The following is a 22,746-nucleotide window of genomic DNA, read 5'->3' as shown; positions in this document are numbered from 1 at the left end:
TTTTCTTGATTTATGAAATTTTACTGTTGTAAGCCGCCACGAGTCTGAGAGCGGAGGGATATAAATCTAAAAATAAATAAAATACACACACGATTCTGTCACTTCCCAACAGAATCTAACCCTGGCCAAATAAATAATAACCACCATAGGGAATCACTGCAGGCAGAGCAGTGACGGTGTCTTTCTGAGAAATGTCCCTACCTGGAAATCAAGAAGAAGAAGAGTTGGTTCTTATATGCCGCTTTTCTCTACACAAAGGAGGCTCAGAGCCGCTTACATTCCCCTTCCCTTTCGTCTCCCCACAACAGACACCCTGTGAGGTGGGTAAGGCTGAGAGAGCCCTGATATTACTGAAGAAGAGTTAGTTCTTATATGCTGCTTTTCTCTACCCAAAGGAGCCTCAAAGCGGCTTACAGTCGCCTTCCCTTCCTCTCCCCACAGCAGACTCCCTGTGAGGTAGATGGGGCTGAGAGAGCTCTGGAAGAACTGCTTGGTCAGAACAGCTTTATCAGTGCCGTGGCGAGCCCAAGGTCACCCAGCTGGCTGCATGTGGGGGAGCGCAGAATCGAACCCGGCATGCCAGATTAGAAGTCCGCACTCCTAACCACTACACCAAACTGGCTACCCAAGAGTCGGCACCACCCGACCAGGCACCTGTGAAGATAGCGATGCAGACCCTGGCCCAGGTAATCGACTGGTTTACCTTGGTGCTGCTTCCCGTCTTTTACTGCATACCGTTTTTTTGCTCAGAGATGGGCATGAGTAACAATGGCCCTTGCTGTCAGGGAGCCTCCCAGGTTTCCTGCCATGATAGTTTTCAGGTATGCGCGACCAAAGTCCCAGGAGCCTCTGCGGAGAGTATTCCCATGTCGTCTGTCCGTCTCCCCTCCCCTCCCCTGTGCATTCCCATGTTCAGAGCCAGTTGGCTCAGCCTTTCATTTCACGCCTAGGAGCTGTGAGCTGCAACCTGCATTTTTTCTTTGAAGGCAAGACCTGGTCTGTGTGAATGGAATATTTTATTTCTGGAGGTTTTGGGGGGGGGATATCTTTCAATAAAGTGCTCTTGGAACTTTTGAGACCTTTGTCTGAAGCATAGCGGGGGTCTTCCTGGGATGCTGTATACTTGTTAAGTTCTTTCTTTCTGTCTGTCCATCTATTTGGATTTCTATGACTGGTTAACAACACGGCGATTAATACATAAGGGTTAAAACAGCCATAAAAGAATAACACGTTAGTTAAAAACTTCAAAACCTTATGCTTGAAGTTCTGTGCCTAATTTTAGTGAACTTTATTGCAGTAGAGAACACCCACGCTGCATTTTGGAGATCCTTTTGACCCAGGCCTGACTTAGAGTAAGGCGTCTGTGTTATCTTTGAAAAACAGGCTGAAATAAGTCCCGTCCCCCGTCCCCCCCCCCCCCCCAGTCCAATGCTCAGGCTACTTTCCCGAGTCTCGAGAGAAAAGACTGAGATTTTGAACAGCCGTTTTTATGCGTTTGTATGCTTTCTTCGCCGTCGGAAGATGCCTTGAGGCTTGCAAGGCAGCAAAATAATTTATTTCTTAATAAATACTTCCAGTATCAGATAGTGGCTGTGTATATAACTAATGTAAAGGTAAAGGTAAAGGTATCCCCTGTGCAAGCACCGGGTCATGTCTGACCCTTGGGGTGACGCCCTCTAGCGTTTTCATGGCAGACTCAATACGGGGTGGTTTGCCAGTGCCTTCCCCAGTCATTACCGTTTACTCCCCAGCAAGCTGGGTACTCATTTTACCGACCTCGGAAGGATGGAAGGCTGAGTCAACCTCGAGCCGGCTGCTGGGATTGAACTCCCAACCTCATGGGCAGACAGATTCAGACAGCATATCGCTGCCTTACCACTCTGCGCCACAAGAGGCTCATAACTAATGTAACCACGTCAAAATAAGGAAAATGGACTTAAGTCTAGGTAGGGTAGAACACAATTTTCAAAGTACTCAATGGAGGCATTAGTATGGGTAGATGGATTGGTTTTAATGAGGCTATGCTATAAGCCTTGGGTTTTTAACTTAAGTATATTAGTACTACTAGGAGCATAGCCCGTTGTATCCAGGAATACAATGGGCGCTAGGCTGCCCCCGCCCCCTCCCCTCCACTGGGGCCAGCCATGCCACTGGTGGGCAGCCAGACCTCCCCGCTGCCCCCAAAAGGCTCACTGAAAGATGCAGAGGCCGTGGCAGGGACTTTTTGAGGGGGGTGAGTCGGTGGTGAGTTGTCCCCACCCCACCCCGCTGCCCCCAAAGGCCCCGGAGGGCCACACAGGTCACGGCAGAAGTTTGGGGTTGGGGTGAGTCACTAGCGGGCAGTGCGTTTTGAGCCCCCCCCCCCAATCCCTGAAAGGCCTGGCGAGGGCCCCTCAGGCGGTGGCGGGGCTGTTGGGGGCAGAGGGGGAAGTTGGCAGTGGGCAGTTGATTCCCTCAGTTTTATGGGGGGTCAGGGGGAGTCACCTGCAGTTAGTTTTTTTTTGGGGGGGGGAGCTGTCCCCAAAAGGCCTGGCAAGGGGGAAGTGCTGGCGGTCATTGCCATTTTGCCCCCACAGCCCCAATGAGGCCTGGCAAGGTCACGGCCAGGGCTACTCAGGGCAGGAGTGAGCACTGGCAGGGGATCCCTTCTTCCTCCCCCCCCCCCCAGTCCCACCGGTGCGCAATCCCAGGTCCTCCTCCCTCCCTCTGAGGTCCTGCTTACCAGGCTGACACTTCTTCCAAAGGGAAGAAGCTGGAGGGGGAGGTGAGCACCAGAGGCAGGACCTCCTTCCTGATTGGCTGTTCATTGGATCGACGGCCAATCCGGAGTGGGGCAGCCGGGACAGCACTGACCTGATAGGCGGCTCGGAGGCAAGGCCAAAGACCTCCTTCCACCCCTTAAGAGCTTTTATTATGTTACAGATATTTTAAAATTTGTGTTCTACCCTACATCTTATTTTATTTATTTATTATATATTTGTATACTACCCTCCCCTGAGACTCAGGGTTCAAGTCCGTTTCCCTTATTTTGACCTTTTTAGGTTCTTGACTTTTGTTTGGGTCAGGATATTATCTCCTTTTTGTTTTGGCTAATGTAGCAATGTCCGGCTTAACCAAGTATTCTATCCTCCTGGGAAGTGGTAAGTCATCGGTGAACCAGAAGTATGCCCCATCTATCTTCACTTGGAGAAAGAGAATATTGCAGAGATTTTGCATCTGCTAATAAGGTAGTTAGCTCTGAATGCAGCCAATACCAGACAAACAGACGTCTGTCCAAACTCTTGGGTACACGTTTAGAGAATCACACAGAGCAGGAAGAGACCACAAAGGGCCATTCAGTCCACCCCCACCCCCAATCTGTAGATCATTCTCCTAATTCCCCATCACTGGCAATCTTCAAGCAAAGGTTGGATACACACTTTTCTTGGATGCTTTAGGATGCTTAGGGCTGATCCTGCCTTGAGCAGGGGGTTGGACTAGATGGCCTGTGTGGCCCCTTCCAACTCTATGATTTTATGATCATTATTTTGCTCCTACACATAAAAGCCACACCACTGATTTTGGTCGTGAGGTTCAGCCAGTTTGCAGACCACCCGAAACAACAAAACAAAAAAGAACGTACAAACAAACCCCGCATGTAACAGGCCTGGCTGAACCCTGAAATCGACGGCGGAAAACGAGCGCTCGGTCGAGATTGGGGGGGAAAAAAACGGTCTGCGGAACATGGTTTGTTATAAATTTATTTCATCTTCAGTATTTCAGCTTGCACCTTTGCTCCAGCACTTTTTAAAAATAGAACGTTTCACCGAGGGCGGCCTCTGCCGAGTTTACATTGAGTCCCAGCCAATGTTCTTAAAGAGGCTTAGCTTAATCCTGTTAAACCATGTTGTGTTCCGTGGGGCGGATGACGAGTTCGATTCTGCCCCACCCACCCCCCAGAATTAACAGTGTCAAGTTTCTGTTTGGGGTTTGCTTGTTTTTTTTTACAAAGCCATTAACTTTACAACATCCATATGAGAAGGCTTGTGTGTACAAAACTGTCCCGATAATCCCAAAACAGTAGTCAGTCAAAACAGGATTATCCCCCCCCCCCCCAATTTTTTTGTTTAGGTTTTTGGCCTACAAACAAGGAAACCTCAAATTCTACCCCATATTTAAATGGCGAGAAGAAAGGGGGTGGGGGGAGGGAATATACAAGCTTGTATTTATACTGTACTTCTATTGATGGCGACAAGTTGTAAATTCATGTTTGCAACTATCACAAAAAAAAAAAGACTCATGAACACCCACTCAGATTTATACTGTTAAATAACGGCTGGATCAACGGTTTAGGATTATCGATTTCATCGTTGTCGTATAACAGTTCAAAAGCATCCTGGAGAAAAATCCTGAAAAACACATACCTTACGGTATATAATAATGCACCTGCATTAGCTAAATAGATACTGTACAGAAGTCTTATCAGCATTTTATCTACCATAGATGTGAGATTCCACTTTCAAATACAAAGCAGGTAGCCAGTAATGTATACTTTATAATACAGCCCTCTCTCCTTTTTTTGTTTTTTTCCTTTGTTTTTAATCTTAAACAGTTTGGTCACAATGCACCTTGAATTTTAAAAAATCGATTTTAATTTTTTTTTTTTTAACTAACAGCTGATTTAGGCCTGCCCGAATTAGGAAATATTCTCTCTCTCTCTATTATTATTATTTTATTTTTTTTGAAATACTTCTGGTGACAGATACAGTCGTTAGGAATGAGCGTTCAAGACCAGAATGCTGAAGCATGTTACCCAGAATCCATTCCAGCTCGTCAACCGAAAAAGAACAGCTGTGATTAAAAACAGTATTCAAGTCACGAAGGTGCCACATATTCCTTCCTTCCCCAGAAGGGACATTTTCCCCCAATACCTTCTTCTTCCTTTTTTTTTTTTTTTTTTTTGGCTGGAATGTTTTAATAGACACATTTTAAAAGGTAAGGCAACAAAACTCCAAACAATCTTTCGCTCAACTCCCCAACCCTGCCCCAAATATTAAATCCATAGGGACCTTTTGACATCCATCGCATAGATCAGGGCTAGTCAAGCTGTGGTCCTCCAGATGTTCATGGACTACAATTCCTATGAGCCCCTGCCAGCGTTTGCTGGCAGGGGCTCATGGGAATTGTCGTCCGTGGACATCTGGAGGACCACAGCTTGACTACCCCTGGCATAGATGTATTCCTCAGATTTCTTTTGTTAAAAAACTAATCTTACTTCCAAATGGCCTGAAAGAAAACCGTAGCGATTACAATAATTTAGCCTCAGTATTACTAACAGAAACCTGGTCAACGTTTGGTTATTTTTTTTTTTTTAATCAACAGTGTACAACTTAATACTGGTCAGATACTGAATTCTGCGCGGTCGTCCCTCCACGCTTGGATACGGACCGGAGAGGTGAGCTTGGGCGTACAATCAAGGTTGATCCATTGACTAACCCGAAGCACACTCCTCAGTCCTGTTTATAACCACTTTTTATATTTATTTGTAATGTTCACACGGAAGGAGCGCCAAAGCAAGTCCGGCACTCAAAAAGATGCTTGATACCAGAACAAAACTCTTAGCATTGAAGGACCCAAATTTTTTTATCATTTCCACGGCCCTGATCTGTATAAACATTCAACTCATGAAGATGTGCAAAAAGAAACAACAAAAAAGAAAAAACAAAACAAAAACAAAAGAAAGGAAAAAGATCCCCTCGATCCCCCGCCCCGCCCCGCCCTCCAAAAAAAAAAAAGTCAAATTACATCATAGTTATCCAGAGGAGAAAAGATGTTACACAAACTCTCGTGAAAAATGACAATCTCTCTTTTTTTTCCTCTTTTACTATAAATACATATAACAGATTTAGCAGAAAGACAAGCTAAATTTTAAGATTGTTCACATCTGAAGTCGTATCACTCTCTGCTAATGATAAATAAGGGACAGGTCCTGGCGGTGGGAATCGGACACAGCGATATTTTTTTTTTCTTATCGACGGATCTTTTTGAAGACTGGTTTCAAAGGAGGGTCGAAACAATGATTATTTCTGCAAAGTTCCGAGGAAAGTCCATCCGTTGTCCAAACTTCGAAGTCCTTATCTTGTTTTTTCTTCTTCTTCCTCCCCCCCCATTACTTAGAGACAGATATATACACAGGGCTGTTGTAATAATGAAACAAATGTGAAATCTACTGTAAAGTTGCACAATACAGAAAACTGTTGCTCCATCTTCTACTACATACATGTGTGACTCCACAGGATCATCAACGTCGCGGCTTTCCTTTGCGTTAAGTCGGAATTATTCCATCGCGTCTGAGCCCCCTCTTTAATTCGAGATCCTCCAGTTTCTTCCACAGTTCTTCACGTTCCTTCTCTTTTTTCTTCTCACTAACAAAACAAAGTGAAGCGGGGAAGGGGGGGGAGGAGAGGCGTCACTGATACTGGATTTGAGAAGAGCTTTGTCGTTTACGACAGTATTGCTACACAAAGGCACAAAACAGCGCTGTAGGATAAGGACGGAATAGGCTGCCTAAGGAGGTGGGGAGCTCCCCCTCACTGGCGGTCTTCAAACAAAGGTTGGATACACGCTTTTCTTGGATGCTTTAGGATGCTTTGAGCTGATCCTGCGTTGAGCAGGGGGTTGGACTAGATGGCCTGTGTGGCCCCTTCCTACTCTATGGTTCTATGATCCTGTGTTGAGCAGGGGGTTGGACTAGATGGCCAGTGTGGCCCCTTCCTACTCTATGGTTCTATGATCCTGTGTTGAGCAGGGGGTTGGACTAGATGGCCTGTGTGGCCCCTCCCTACTCTATGATTCTGTGATTCTATGACGGCCGCTGAGTATTCTCGGGTTTACCCCTTTGGAAACATCCTAAAATTACACACGGGGGGGGGGGGGAGGCAGCTGTTTTGTAGCTTCGTGCATTACAACACCGGCTGGCAGTGCCTTTTGGCACCCAGTTCGACTGTGATCCTCGTAACTCTTGCCAAGACAGAACTTCTGTTCAATTCACAATCTCAACCTGATCGGTTTTGAGCTTGTGCTTATGGAGATACTTTCTAAGCCCACATCGATAAAATGTGCCTTGATGGCTAGACGTCAATCGAAGGAACGCAGTTTACAGCTCAGACTCACCCCTGTGACCTTTTGGAAGGGGAAGGTCAGGTTATCTTTCCTGTACTAGAAATCCACATTGTCCATCATACGCCTTCAAGGATAGTGAAGGTCATGCTGAAGCCGAGAGAGCTCTTATGAACCCATATTTGGCCCATTTATCTCAATGTTCTGCCATCCTTCCTCCAAGGATTCCAGCCTGGCTCTCACCTGGCTCTCACTCCTCCCGAACTGATCAAGTGGTCCAACGTCACCCAGTGAACTTTTTAAAGCCTGAGTGGCAATTTGAACCCAGGTCCTCGTCTGGACCCCTATACCATTTTGGACCTGTTCCATTTTTCTGTGTACTTAATCTTTACTAAGCCAATTGTTTATTCAAGGCAGTATCTGTTGGAATGTATGGAAACGTCATTAAATTCCTTTTCTCTCTTCTTCGTTATTTTAAAAATGTAGGATACTTCTGTACAGCATACAGTAGGCGCAGAGCTCTTGGAGGAGGGCAGGGAAAGGTTCCTGTTGGCATCAGAGGAGAGGACCCACAGGAATGGGTTTAAACTACATGTAGAATGATATCAGCTACCTATCAAGGGGGGGGGGGGGGAATCACAGACAAAGTAGTTCAGACTGCCTGAGGAGGTGGTGAGATCCCCTTCACTGGTGGTCCTAAAACAGTGGCTGGACAGATCCTTCTCCTGGATGATTGAGGCTGATCCTGCATTGAGCAGGGGGTGGGACTAGATGGCCTTCATGGCCCCTTCCCACTCTAGGATTCTAGGAGTCTAGTTCAGCAGTGGAAGGGGCTGCCTAAGGAGGTGGGGAGCTCCCCCTCACTGGCCGTCTTCAAGCAGCGGCTGGACAGATCCTTCTCCTGGATGCTTGGGGCTGATCCTGCATTGAGCAGGGGGTGGGACTAGATAGCCTGGATGGCCCCTTCCTACTCTAGGATTCTAGGAGTCTAGTTCAGCAGTGGAAGGGGCTGCCTAAGGAGGTGGTGAGATCCCCTTCACTGGTGGTCCTAAAACAGTGGCTGGACAGATCCTTCTCCTGGATGATTGAGGCTGATCCTGCATTGAGCAGGGGGTGGGACTAGATGGCCTGGATGGCCCCTTCCTACTCTAGGATTCTAGGAGTCTAGTTCAGCAGTGGAAGGGGCTGCCTAAGGAGGTGGGGAGCTCCCCCTCATTGGCCGTCTTCAAGCAGCGGCTGGACAGATCCTTCTCCTGGATGCCTGAGGCTGATCCTGCACTGAGCAGGGGGTGGGACTAGATAGCCTGGATGGCCCCTTCCCACTCTAGGATTCTGTGAGTCTAGTTCAGCAGTGGAAGGGGCTGCCTAAGGAGGTGGGGAGCTCCCCCTCACTGACGGTCTTCAAGCAGCGGCTGGACAGGTCCTTCTCCTGGATGCTTGAGGCTGATCCTGCATTGAGCAGGCGGTGGGACTAGATGGCCTTCATGGTCCCTTCCCACTCTAGGATTCTCCTTCCAACTCTAGGATTCTAAGCCAATATTTTTTAACAACCGTTCCATTTTTGAAAGGCATCCCGTTAAGCGGAGCTTCTGCTGGAATTGTTACTGTTTATTTTTTTAAATTAGATTTCTATTCAGTCCTTTCCTTGAAGGCTCAGGGAGGATGACAATTACTGTCAGAGAAAAACATCACCATACCCCCTAATATTTTGTGGCTAGTGAAAGGCATTTGATAGTTCAGATATCCACCCCCTTGGATCAGATTCGATGCATCAGTGGCCTGATCCAAGATGGCCGCTCCTTCATGTTCTTACGTTCTAATTCCAAAGGTGCCTACAGGCTCAAAAAGTTGGGGGATCCCTGCTCTAGGCAGATTCGACTCCAAACACAACCCACAAACCTCTTCTGGATGTGTCTGCCTCTTTAGTGTGTCATGTCGGCAACCCCTTCCATGTTGCGTCAACCTTCAGACGCTCTCTGTTACCTAGTATGGCCCTGGCGTTATGCAGCCATTCCTGCCTAGTTTCAATTGGGCGCTAGCGAACAATATAATCCAGACCAACCAGGCGTGAAGTATACAAAAATTGGGGCAGACCACCTGTTAACTTATAAAGATAAAAATAAATGAAAAGACCTTCAAAGCAGTGAGCCTGGCCCTGGAACTCAATAGTATTAGGTAAAGGTATTCCCTGTGGAGGCACCGAGTCATGTCTGACCCTTGGGGTGACGCCCTCCAGCATTTTCATGGCAGACTCAATATGGGGTGGTTTGCCAGTGCCTTCCCCAGTCATTACCGTTTACCCCCCAGCAAGCTGGGTACTCATTTTACCGACCTCGGAAGGATGGGAGGCTGAGTCAACCTTGAGCCGGCTGCTGGGATCGAACTCCCAGCCTCGTGGGCAGAGCTTCAGACAGCATGTCTGCTGCATTACCACTCTCCGCCACAAGAGGCTCTCAACAGCGTTAGGGCCTCCCAAAACAGACAAGAGGCTATACTAACCTAACAAGGCAGGATGACATACAGTACCCTTCGCTTTGCTTGTGGGAACCCCGAGTCTCACAAAAGGCACGACTTGCACCAAGTCGCAAACTGCCCGGAGTTCCCGAAGTTTCCTCATTAGTTTCACCTGCTGCTTTGGATAAGCTGAAATTTCAGACAAAAGATGACGCGCTATCAAACCGGAGAAGGATGATAGAGGAAGAAAATAAAATAAAAGACAAGAGAAACATTTTGACTAGGGGTGCGGCTAATGAACTATATGGATGGCACGCTTCTTCTAGATCCTGCAATCGCAAAGCCTTGGATGTATCAAGAGCACGGGAGGAGAAGGGAGAGTGAAGAAAACTACGGGGGGGGGGGGAAAGGGGGTCGCTTTGCTTGGAGGTTTTCGACCGCCGCCGGTGGGGGTTTTAACACCAAAGGCCCGTTTCGGCTCGTCGAGAAAGCCCCGTGCAGGACGTTACCTTCGAGCGAAGCGATGGTTTAATTTTTTTTTTCCTCCCCCCAAAAAAGACTATTGTTGAAATCTCTTGATACATTGAAGTCTTTAACACAGAGCCCAAAGAAGTTTTGTGAGGAATGCAAGTTCACAAGCTACGCAATGGGTACTGTATCTCATAAAGGGGGGCAAGGGGGGGGGAAGAGAGGAAGAACCATCTATACATCTTGCAAGGGCCAGGCTAATGAGCATGCAGGGGCAGGGGGAGGGGGATGAAGGCATTGCAGTCAATTGTGGGGGGGAAATTATGCAGTCACTGCCAAGTGTCAAAATAAAAACAAAACAAAACAAAAAAAAGCACCACAAACCAAAACCAAACTCAAAATAGCAGGCCTTGTGCACGGCTGACCAAAACGAACAAACAAACAAACAAACAAAAAGCTTTAAAAAGTTACCGCTGGCGATCTGACTTGTAAGTGGCCGTCAGCTCGTCGAACATGGTGCTGTTCATTTCCATGAAGGCCTTCAGCACGTTGTATACTAAAGCCACAATGGCCCTGTGGAAGGGGAGAGACGAGAATCTGCTAGTTTGCACTTTGCACGGGAGCAGAAAGGCTGGTTGGGCTGCTAAGTGTGGCAGGGCCCCCTGCCTCACTGACAGGCACACTGTCTTCTATAACCAATGGCACTCCACAATAGTCTAGGCCAGTGGTCCCCAACCTGCGGTCCGCGGCCCGGCAGGGCGCTGGGCCACGGTTCCCTCTCCCCGCCCCCCCCCTTACAGTAAAAAACTTCCCAGGTCGCAAGCTTGCGGCCCGGGAAGCTTATTAATGCGGGAGGGGGGGGAGAGGGAATAAGGGCTGCGCCGCGCATCGCGCATGCGCGGCTGTGCCACGCATCGCCCATGCGCGCCCGAAATCGCGCGTGCGTGGCACTTTCGCGCATGCGTGATTTCGGCCACGCATCGCGCATGCGCGCTGTATGGGCGTGGCCGTCGCCCTGCCGGTCCCCAGCCAAAAAAAGGTTGGGGACCACTGGTCTAGGCTTAAGCTAAAGCCAAGACGACACTGCTAGGGTCGGCCAAGCCAGGCCAGACTCCATCTCTGCCTTAGGTTTGGAATGACAGCCTTTGCCTGACCCAGAGGTGCCTCTGGACTCAAGCTCGCATCAGCTCCTCCCCCCCCCCTTGTATTTCTAAGCGAGTGGACTGGCTTCCTCCTGTTTGCCTAAGGGCTCCTAGGAAAATCCTTTGTCTTGCAACATTTTTCACACTTGGCCCCTCTGCCAGGGGAAATCTCCTCCCCACATCCTGCTAGCTAGACCTGATGGCTCTCTTCCTCAGAGCCATTAATACCTTTATCCAAATCCATTTACGGCCATCACCCCCCCACTTGGCCAGGTATTGTCCTAATCTCTGGGGACCCTGGAAACTTCCAGCACATGCTTACCTGAGCCTTGTCACGTAGCCCCCTTCCCAAAATCCTATAAAAACTGTGGCTTCACACAGCCACTGAGTGTCTTCCAACCCGGGACCTCCCACGCTGGTTTGTGCTTCTTCTTCTGACCCACCACTCCTCGGACAGGTAACTATCAAGCCTTCCACTCTTCCTCCCCCTTCTCTATATGACTGCTTGTATGTGTGTTAGCTATTTGTGTGTCTTTTTGTTATTTTCCTTTCAATAAAAGCTGATATTACTATTTTACCATTTACATCTGTGTTTGCCTTGAGTTCCTACGGGTGTAATCAACCCTGGTATATATAGGCATTTCGATCCATAAACGCTAAGTTACCCCCCTCTCGCAGCATTTGAGCTAATATTCCCCACAAGCTCAAAGATACGTGTTTTAGGACACGTGTTCACGCAATTTGGGTAACAGGGCGGAGGGATCGGATTGGTGACGTTCGCAAAGGTCAAGCTCCTCTGATTTGAATGCTTGGGTCATCCAGACCAATTTAAAGAATGCAAGGGGCTAGAAGCAAATTCTCCACTCACACAGTGGAAGCGAGGGCATGGACTTTCGGAGGTATAGTGCCCTGGACTATAAACCCATTATTAAAGTAAGATTCACTTAAATGTAATCAGACTCAGGTGGGTTAACCGTGAAGCAGCAGAACAAAGTTGGGAGTCCAGGGGCATTTTTAAGAGCAATGCGCTTCAATTCGTGTGCATGGGCACTTCTTCAGAGGCATCTGATCCAAATCGGAACCCAAAGAGGTCAAAGGTTGAAGCCGGGGGCAGGAACAACTGGGGCCCCTCCTCTGGCCAACATGGTGACTTTGGGGTGCAATCCCAAACAGGGTTCACACCCTTCTAAGTTCATTCACCTCTGCTCAGGATTTTACCGGCAGTGTTGAAGATCTAAAATGCCTTCATCTCAAGCAGCCTTTTTCACCCTATTGACCACAAAGGAGCCCCTGAAATAAATTTTCTGGCTTCGAGAAACCCCGGAAGTGATGTCAGCTAGACATGCCTCCCTGCCACGCCCCCCGGAAGTGGCATAATCAGACATACCCTTTGCCCTTCTTTCACTCCCTCCCCTCCCCTTTACTGCCATAGTGGCTTTGCCTCAGGTGGATCGGAAAGAAGGGCAGGAACTGAGAAGAAAGCCTGGGAACGCCCCCCCCCAATCCCATGCCACAACTGATTCCCCCATTTGATTTTTACACCCATGGCCTACCCACCAAGCCAGGGGTAGTCAAACTGCGGCCCTCCAGATGTCCATGGACTACAATTCCCAGAAGCCCCTGCCAGCATTCTGGGAGTTGTAGTCCATGGACATCTGGAGGGCCGCAGTTTGATCATCCCTGCACCAAGCCCTCTGGGTGGAGGCAGCCAATCCCCTAGCTTGTGGCCAACTCCATTTAGGCAGGAGGGAAAAGGCTACAGACACCCCTCCTCCCCGGAGTTCCCCCCAGACCCCTGGTTGGGAATCCCTATTCTAAAGCATCACAGAAAACCGCCCCAAATTCTTTACCGGGAGACATCCAGCAGTGAACCACAAAGCACTGACTCCAAATTAGAATCCCTCTTTTAAATATATGAACAGCCCACATCTACGGCAGCTCTGCTATTTATGTCTGGGTGCTTGCCTAGAATATGTATCTACGTGCCTTTCTCTCGAGCATCTCAGGACTTGGGATACCCCAGGTATCAAAATATGTTTTAAATGACAGCTGTTATTGGAACAGCATAACTGGCCATCATAATCTGTGCTCTGATTACATGTCATTTAAGCGATCTGCTTTTATGGCGAGCATATGCCAACGAGGACACTTAAGAACCCAGGAAGACAAATCCGCGGACAGCCAGCAGCATAAACTTTAATTCTTTCTTTTTTTCCCCGGTATATGCTTGGACTGTACGATCTGACCTGAGCAGCTGCTCTCTTCCTGCTCTAAATCCTCTAGAGGAAACCGATTCCAGGTAAGTCTGACTGCAGGGAGGCAGGAAGCTTGGCTTCCTTTGGCTAAATCCCAACTCCCTGGCCTCGACCCGGAGCAGGGCCTTTTCGGTCCTGGCCTAGTGGAATGAGCTCCCGGGTGAGCTGCAAGCCCTGACGGAGCTGTTTCAGTTCTGCAGGGCCTGCAAATGGGAGCTCCTTTGCCCGGTCTTTGGGCGAGGCCATGGCAAGTAAGATCTGGGCTCCACCCTCTCTCAGTTATCTGGGACACCAGCCTGCTTAGGCTGCCTCCAGGGAGGGGGAGGGGGAGAAATATATGAAGAGTCTGTGAGCTAAGGTGTGGGAACTTGGTCGCCACCTGGTGGGTCTATGGAGTTTTAATGGGAGTTGGGATTTTTGTTTTTTTTAATGAAGTTTTGTATGATGCATGATGATTTTAGATTGTAACCCACCACGAGCCACTCAAGTGAGAGTGGCGGGATACAAATTACAACATACATACATACATACAAGAAATAAATTCTGCCTGCCCTCCCATGTCCTTATCTCCCCCATCCCATCTCTTTTCTTATGGGCTTCAGCTCTGGCACTGCTCCACCTCTGCCAGCACACATCCCTGCCCACCCATTTTTTCTTCTGGGAGAGCCAAGCAAGTCAGGGCACTGGCTCCAGATTGGAGACCAGATCCAATTCCAGCTTTTTACTTCGATATTCGAGACCCTAAACTAGCGATCCCCAACCTGTGGGCCGCGGACCACATGTGGTCCGTTGACTAATTGGAGGTGGGCCGCAAAGGACGCCTTCCTCCCCCCCCGGCCCTTTACTTCATCCCCCCCGGCCCTTTACAACACACTTCGGGTGTCATTGTCTCCCATCACTCCCAGATGGGACTATCTCATTGCAGAGAAACAAGCTCAGGGTTCCCATTGATTTGTCATTGTCATGAGTTAAAATTTCCATGGAAATAAAATGTTCCTTATGTTGTTGATGTTGCCAATTTGTACATTGGCACCTACAGAAAGCCTCAGATGAACGAAGCTGTCATGGCAAATCACAGGGGGTGGACGGTCTTGTAGACATGACGGCCCATGTCCATGAAAGGCTTTGTATGTGACAGTCAATGCTTTAAATCCCCCTCACTGGCAGTCTTCAAGCAAAGGTTGGATACACATTTTGCTTGGATGCTTTAGGCTGATCCTGCGTTGGGGGGTTGGACTAGATGGCCTGTAAAGCCCCTTCCAACTCTAGGATTCTATGATTGTGCCCTGTAACTGATGAGTAGCCAGTGGAGAGATTGTGGAATGGGAGTGATGCACCTGTTCCATCTATCTAGCTCCCAATAATAGCCAAGTTGCAGCCTTGTGCTTCATCAGAGACGCAGTATGCCCCTGTGAGGAGTAATCCGGTAGGAAAATGAAATCCCCTTTCACGGAAAATTAAGCCGCAAAGCAACGTGAAACAAGACACTCACGGATTCCAGTGTTCTTTGGAAATCCTGTACAGACTGGAAAACATGATGGGAAGTATTACGTTGGAATTCTCCTCTATCAAACTCATGATGTATTCGTTATTCCAATAGTACAATGCTCTTTCAGCCACCTTGGAGGAAAGGGAGAAAGTGTACTCTGTCATTTTCAAAATTCTGTAACGCATCCAAGAGAAAACAAAAACACACACCACAGAACAGGCACATAGCATAGAATTTCCATGTGCTGGGGGAGGGACCTTTGAATGTTTTCTTAAACAGGTAAGAGTTTGATAAGCAGGTGAAGCTGCCTTATACTAAATCAGACCACTATACCAGGGGTAGTCAACCTTTGGTCCTCCAGAGGTCCATGGACTACAATTCCCATGAGCCCTTGCCAGCGTTTGCTGGCAGGGGCTCATGGGAATTGTAGTCCATGGACCTCTGGAGGACCACAGGTTGACTACCCCTGCACTAGACCATAAAGGCCAGTATTGTCTACTCAGGCTGGCAGCAGCTCCAGAGCCTCAAGCAGAGGTCTTTCATACTGTCTACCTGGAGAAGCCATAGATCAAACCTGGGACCTTCTCCATGCCTTCTTCAGCTCTACTACTGAGCCACAGCTGCTCCCCTAATGTCTGAGGGACAATGTCTGAGGAAAAACTTGGGCATTTGGAGCCAGCCGGAAATACTTTTTAATGGGTTAAACATCCCATTTATCTCACTGTGAAAGCTAAATTTTATACGGGAGTTGGAAGCACAGACGTCTGCTTCTCTTCAGGCAGAAAACATTCAGCATATCAGCACCATGGCTGCTGCTATTTTCAGATGTTCACGGAACAGGTAAATAGCATCCTTAGTAGGCTTTTAAATGGATGCCTAAATTTTTTTAAATTTTGTTTGCAAAGCCAAGCAGCCAGCATGGGCTGCAGTCCCTTTTCAAACACATTCCACGGTACAATCAGTGGCTTGCCATCATGGAACACATAACCAGGTCGTTCTCTGTCCTGGCCCCCACCTGGTGGAACGAGCTCCCAGAGGAGATCCGGGCCCTGTCGGAGCGGGCGCAGTTCCACAGGGCCTGCAAAATGGATCTCTTTCGCCAGGCGTTTGGTTGAGGCCAGTGACACCAGCTACGGCTCAGAACCCCCTCCCCTTCAGATATGCTCACACTGTGGGGTTGTGGTCATAATGTTACCTGGAATGAATAACATGTTCACCCGTTGCTGACGTTATGGCTATTGTTGATAATTACAATTACCTAGCTTATATTGTATTACTGTTCAAGTTAACTGCCCTGAGTCACAAGAGAGGGGACTATATAAATGCAATCAATCAATCATTCAAATAAAACCATCTCAAAGCCAGACACCAATATAATATATAATATATAATATATAATATATAATATATAATATATAATATATAATATATAATATATAATATATAATATATAATATATAATATATAATATATAATATATAATATATAATATATAATATATAATATATAATATATAATATATAATATATAATATATAATATATAATATATAATATATAATATATAATATATACAGTGTTGCTTTCTGTTTTTATGTAAAACATTAGCTTGGCTACCTCTTAGGAACTTTTAATTCACCAAATCAACTCTAAGTAACATTTTTATATGTTGCCCCCTCCTCTCTCCTCAGAATGGGTTAAAGCACTGAGCAAACAGTGCTGTTTTCTTGCATTTCTGTACAGTTGTATTCTTGCATTTCTAGAAATTCTATTTGTAAGTCATTTAAAGTGAAGGTACATTTATATTTTTAAATTTTAGAAATGGCGGAACTGTATGTTTTCTCTGTTGGGACCCACCCTGAGCCCTCGGGGTAGGGCGGACTGGAAGTACAATAATACATACAGTATTTGCTGGCATATAAGACTACTTTTCCCCCCTGAAAAACATGCTTCCAAGTGGGGGGGGGGGGGTCGTCCTATACGCCGGGTGCACTTCAGTTGGGATAGACATAGCTGCCCATAGTGGCCCATAGTACTGTAATGTAATGTAACAAACTCTATATTTTGAGTGGAAATGTTGGGGGGTCGTCTTATACGCCCAGTCGTCTTATACGCTGGCAAATACGGTATATCAAAACAGAAGAAATGTTGGATTTTAGACCCCACTTTTCACTGCCTGAAGGAGTCTCAAAGCAGCTTACAATCACCTTCCCTTCCTCTCCCCACAACAGACACCTTGTGAGGGAGGCGGGGCTGAGAGAGCTCTGATGGGGCTGCTCTGTGAGAACAGTTCCAACCGGACTGTGACTAGCCCAAGGTCACCAAGCTGGCTGCATGTGGAGGAGCAGGGAATCAAACCCAGCTCTCCAGATTAAAGGCCACCGCTCTTAACCACTACAACAAACAATACTGTTTCACATGAGATGAAATCCAGCAAGTCTCTCGGGGTCAATAAAGGAGCCCGTGACAGAGGCAGGATATGAACCACAAACACGCCGGGGTCCTTCTCTGACCATGGGCTTAGCTATGTTTCGTACTTCACCCATCTCATTTGGAAAATGGAATTCTTGTTCCTACGCTTCTGGTGAAGGCTGAAGAAACTGAAACTCCTTTTCCCCTCCTGGAAATGCCTTATCCCCCCCCCCCCACGTGTCCCTCACAGAAGCCCTCAAATTGCATAATGGGGTGGAATGAGTTCCCAGAGCTAAAACAGTTCCGCAGGGCCTGAAAAAGGGAGCTCTTCCGCCAGGTATTTGGTTGAGACCAAGCGACCAACAACATCCATGGGGCCACCCATGTGTTCTGCTCTGGACCTGTTCACATCGATATATTTTGGACTTTACAGTTTAATGTTACAGTTACATTTACAGTTTTGTTGTTGTTGTTATTTTATATTTATTCCCTGCCACCCCTGAAGCTGGCTCATGGCAGGTTACGTAAGTCCATAAAACCAAGTTAAAACTCCCATTAAAAGGGCATAAAAATTCACTTACAATCACAACAAAGTAAGAAGATGGGGGAAATATAATCTCACCCCAACCCTACCCCTAGAGGTGGGGGAGGAAGGAGGGCTAGATGTCTCAAGATGTTGCATAACGCTGGACAATAAACGATAGCTAGATACATAGAAGATAAAGGGGGGCATTGATCTTCCTCACCGACGCCAGCCTCAAACACAGACCTGGCGGAAGAGCTCCGTTTTGCAGGCCCTGCGGAACGCCAAGAGATCCCCCGCAGGGCCTGCAGCATGCTAATATTATTATTGTTGTATGTATGAAGTTGTTATATAAACTAAGTTCTATGTACGGTTTCTACGTTTCATGTAAACCACCCTGAGCCTCAGGGGAGGGCGAAATAAATATAAATATAAATATAAATATAAATATAAATATAAATATAAATATAAATATAAATATAAATATAAATATAAATATAAATATAAATATAAATATAAATATAAATATAAATATAAATATAAATATAAATATAAATATAAATATAAATATAAATATAAATATAGAGATAGAGATAGAGATAGAGATAGAGATAGAGATAGAGATAGAGATAGAGATAGAGAGATAGAGATAAAAGATAAATGGTTGCGTTACACATAAGGCGTCTTCCGTCTATAACCATTGTATGGATTCTGTGTTTATATACTCTCCTAGTCCATGCAGCCAAGTTGGGAGCAACTCGTTCAACAGAACAGGACACTCCTTAGGCTGGAGGAGGCCCCCAACTCGGCATTAACGGGAAAGACAATTTATTTGGAAGGAAGGATCCTTAGTCTGGAGGACCTTCCGTCAGCCTGAGGAAGAAGACATGCCTGTTGCACACAGGATGCATGCAACCCCTATAATTTTATTCCGTATTATTATGCTTTCGTTGGAGATAGTTTTGCTGTAGCTAACTGGGTCAGGAATGTGTAAACAGGAAAAGACTTCGCCGCCTTCCCTTCGGTTTGGAATTTTCGCCTTTCAGGGTGCCTTCTACATTCGGAAGGTGTTTAATTTTTTTTTTGGAATGCAGTATTCCTCCCCTAATGAAACTTCACAGATCTCTCCACCCTAACCTGGACAGCACAGGCAAGCCCAATCTCGGCGGTTCTCAGAAGCTAAGGAAAGTTGGGTCCTGATGGGTTTTTGGGTTGGAGGCCACCAAAGAAGACAAGGGTTCCTACACAGAGGCAGGCAATAGGAAACCCAATCTGAACACATCCTGCTTTGAAAACCTTACAGCAGCGGTTCTCAACCTGGGGGTCGACCGACCCTTTTTCCAGGGCTTGCTGCCGCTGTGGTGGCAGCCTCGGGGACCCAAAGGGGGTCGTGGCATTAGGAAGGCGGAGAACCATTGCCTTACAGGCTTGTCATGTTAGCTGCAACTTGTCGGCAAAGCTAAAAAAATAAAAACAGATGTTTCCAGTTAAGTGTACCGTAGGACGTTATGATTTGTGACACATGGTGAAGGGCTAAATACAGGCAAAAGATTTAACCCCTTCCCAGTTCTGTGTTTCATCCTGCTCCCCCAAGCAATTGGCTTTCCCCCACTGGAATCTCACTCCCACGTTCTTGTGTAAGTACAAGCAAGGTGCCTGTGGGGGGAAACATGGAACAAAGAGCTGGGAAGAGCATTGGGAAGGCTAAACTGCTCTGCTTCTTTTTCAACTATCACCTTTTTCTCTGTTGCAAGCTACTCTCCCCTGAAGTGGATTTAATGTTTAAGTGCGGCACTGAGGCTTCTTATGCGTGCTTGCATACAAGAAGCAGTTAACCCCTGAGGGCTGGATCAGAACCAAAAGGGGTTGGAATTAATTCAAAAGAATTTCCAGCTAACTATCCAGAAGAAGTTCCTGACAGTTGGAGCGGTTTCTCAGTGGAACAGGCTTCCTCAGGAGGTGGTGGGTTCTCCAGCTTTGGAAGTTTTTAAGCAGAAGCTGGAGAGCCACCTTACAGAAATGCTGATTCTGTGAACTTAGGCAAATTTTAAGTCGGTGGGCAGAAGGGATCGTCTCTGAGCTTGGCTCTTGTGGCCCTTTCTGGCATGCCCAGAAATATGCCCATCATCACTTTGGTGTCGTGAGGCGAATTTCTTTCAGGTCAGACTGGCCAGGGATTCTGTTGTTGTTGTTGTTGTTTTTCAGGGCGGGGGGCATGGGCATCATCTGGGCAAGGACTTTGGAATCAATGTGGAAAGACAGGTAGTTGTGAATTTCTTGCATTCTGCAGGGGGTTGGACTAGATGACCCAGGAGACCCCTTCCAATCCTGTGATTCCAGGAGCTGAGTGCTATATACTGACCTGAAAGTGCGGGCTAGAGACACATTTTGCTATTTGTTTAAACAAGGGTTCTTGAATTTTGACGAACTGTGAAGGTTCGATCACATCCAATATCTCCTCCAGTTCCCCAAGGAACATGACCTAGAGAGGCAAAAGAACATTATTAAGGGCAGAGTTCTTCTGCTTACAGTTCTTCAAGCAGACTTTGAAAGGCACTTTGACTCAGCTTCTGGTGATACCAGCGCAGATATAATGCACAAAACGCCATGTATCATTTGCAAGCATGACAGCTCCTCCCGGTTCAGCAAATAAATGCTTCTTTCTCTCTTAAAGGCACAAGAGCTTCAGGCTCTTGACAAAAATTAACTGCCTGGCCTCCAAACGATTCACTTCAGAGCAGATGCCAATATTCCCAACAGTTCTTAAAAAACGTTTACACTGTTAGAAACGATGCAGGCTGGGCATTTTGTTCCAGATGACATTAAGGTGGCAGCCACTATTTCATTCTGCCAACAGGAAGCATGGTGAGGTAACTCCTCTTCAAAACCCTAGACTCAGGCTTCCGTCAAACAACTCTGTTTAAAATAAAGGACCAATGACATCTAGGGAGTTCTGAACCTGCTGCTGGACCTCCTGATGGCCCCTGGATTTTGGCCACTGTGTGACACAGAATGTTGGACAGGATGGACCACTGGCCTGATCCAACATGGCTTCCCTTAATGTTCTTATAAGAGATGACAAAAAGGACATGAAAATATGAAAACGCGTTCTTCTTCAGACAAGCAGCTGCAAAGGTTTCTCCTGACTTTGTGTTCTGACCTAATTTCCTTCCACTGATGGAAAATACGTGATGTACACATATTTAACTCATGCTCTAGTATGAACACTTTCAAACATGGTGTGAACGAGCGAGATTGTATACCACTGTTTTGGTTACGCGTGCAAATGATCCTGCAAAAAGAAAATGGTGGCAACAGGGAAGGGGGCACAAGACTACACATATAGGGTAGACAAGGGATTCTCCACGTGGGGTTACAGGAGAGCTCCCCAGGGATTACGTGGCCTTTCCCAGATGTTCAGATTACTGCTGACATCACTAGGTATCAGTAGAGCCCGCTTCCTGGTTGCTCTACAGACCAAGCCCCATTCTTCACAAGGGAAATGGTAAACGATTGATTGGCTGGCTCCTGCATTCTACTTCCATTCACACTTCTCTGAAGGGGCGTGTCGCCAATTGATTGGCTGGCTCCTGCATTCTACTTCCATTCACACTTCTCTGAAGGGGCGTGTCGCCAATTGATTGGCTGGCTCCTGCATTCTACTTCCATTCACACTTCTCTGAAGGGGCGTGTCGCCAATTTCAGATGTTCCTCCATGGTTAAGAAGTTGAAAAAGGCTGGGGGCAGACTTGGGTGACTCAAGTGGGCCCACTCTTAGAAGCTACACGGGGTTGGCCTTAATTAGCATGGCGAGGAAGATCTGATTGGGGCTCACCCGGCGTTAGGCAATGTTAAGACCATCTGTTAACTATGGCCCCCTCTTCCTACTCCCTTTATGAGATGCTTTATTGGGGGATGGGAGAATGAGGACTACCGCCATGTTTTGGGGTTTGTCATTGTATGCTTTTTGTGTCCATGGACTGTTTTAATGGGATTTTATTGGGGTTTTTAATGTGGACGATTGTGACCCACCATGGGTTGGTCTCGGGAATGGTGGGAAATAAATTTTAATAATAATAATTAGTAGTAGTAGTAGTAGTAGTAGTAGTAGTAGTATAATTATATAATAATAAAAGAAGAAGAAGAAGAAGAAGAAGAAGAAGAAGAAGAAGAAGAAGAAGAAGAAGAAGAAGAAGAAGAAGAAGAAGAAGAAGAAGAGTTGGTTCTTATATGCCGCTTTTCTCTACCCGAAGGAGGCTCAAAGCGGCTTACGGTTGCCTTCCCTTTCCTCTCCCCACAACAGACACCCTGTGAGGCGAGTGAGGCTGAGGGAGCTCTGATATCACTGCTCGGTCAGAACAGTTTTATCAGTGCTGTGGTGAGCCCAAGGACACCCAGCTGGCTGCATGTGGGGGAGTGTAGAATCGAACCCGGATCACCGGATTGGAAGGGACCTCATGGGTCATCTAATCCAACCCCCTGCACTATGCAGGACACTCACAACCCTATCCAAGGAAGTCTCCCTCCACTTGTCTCTTGCCTTGAAAACCCTCCAGCAGCCTTTTTCAACCTTTTGACCATGGAGGAACCCTTGAATTATTTTTCAGGCTCCGAGGAACCCCAGAAGTGATGTGGTGCCCCTTCAGAAAAGTGCCAAAGAGACGTCCAATCGAGCCCATATAGAGAACGAAGGATAGGTCTGATGGAGTGGCTGTACGATAAGAAGTCTCAAATCCAAAGACTCTTTCTTTGTGGTATGAAATAGCACTCCAATAACACAAGCCAGAAGCTAGGACAAGGTTCCGGATTTAACTCTCGTTTTCAATGCTCACACCTTCTTCAGAACCGCAATGCAAATATCCATGTAGTTTTTCAAAGGAAAAGATATGCCGTCTCAGAAATTCCGT

General features: G+C 46.9%; 1 protein-coding gene across 1 annotated transcript in view; it reads right to left on the bottom strand.

Annotated features, from left to right (window-relative positions):
- Positions 1–3,724: 3,724 nt before the first annotated feature.
- PPP2R5E (protein phosphatase 2 regulatory subunit B'epsilon) overlaps positions 3,725–22,746 on the bottom strand; it is a 42,887-nt gene continuing 23,865 nt past the window's right edge. The window contains 6 exon segments of the mRNA XM_077323908.1: positions 3,725–5,085; positions 5,203–6,404; positions 9,598–9,741; positions 10,492–10,593; positions 14,910–15,037; positions 20,202–20,321. Of these exon segments, the coding sequence (XP_077180023.1) occupies positions 6,305–6,404; positions 9,598–9,741; positions 10,492–10,593; positions 14,910–15,037; positions 20,202–20,321 (594 nt within the window). The 3' untranslated portion in view covers positions 3,725–5,085; positions 5,203–6,304.

The sequence above is a fragment of the Paroedura picta genome, chromosome 2 (assembly GCF_049243985.1).
Source record: "Paroedura picta isolate Pp20150507F chromosome 2, Ppicta_v3.0, whole genome shotgun sequence".
NCBI classification, from domain to species: Eukaryota; Metazoa; Chordata; class Lepidosauria; order Squamata; family Gekkonidae; genus Paroedura; species Paroedura picta.
Note: the sequence above shows the minus strand (reverse complement) of the source record. Positions and strands in the feature narration are given on the sequence as shown.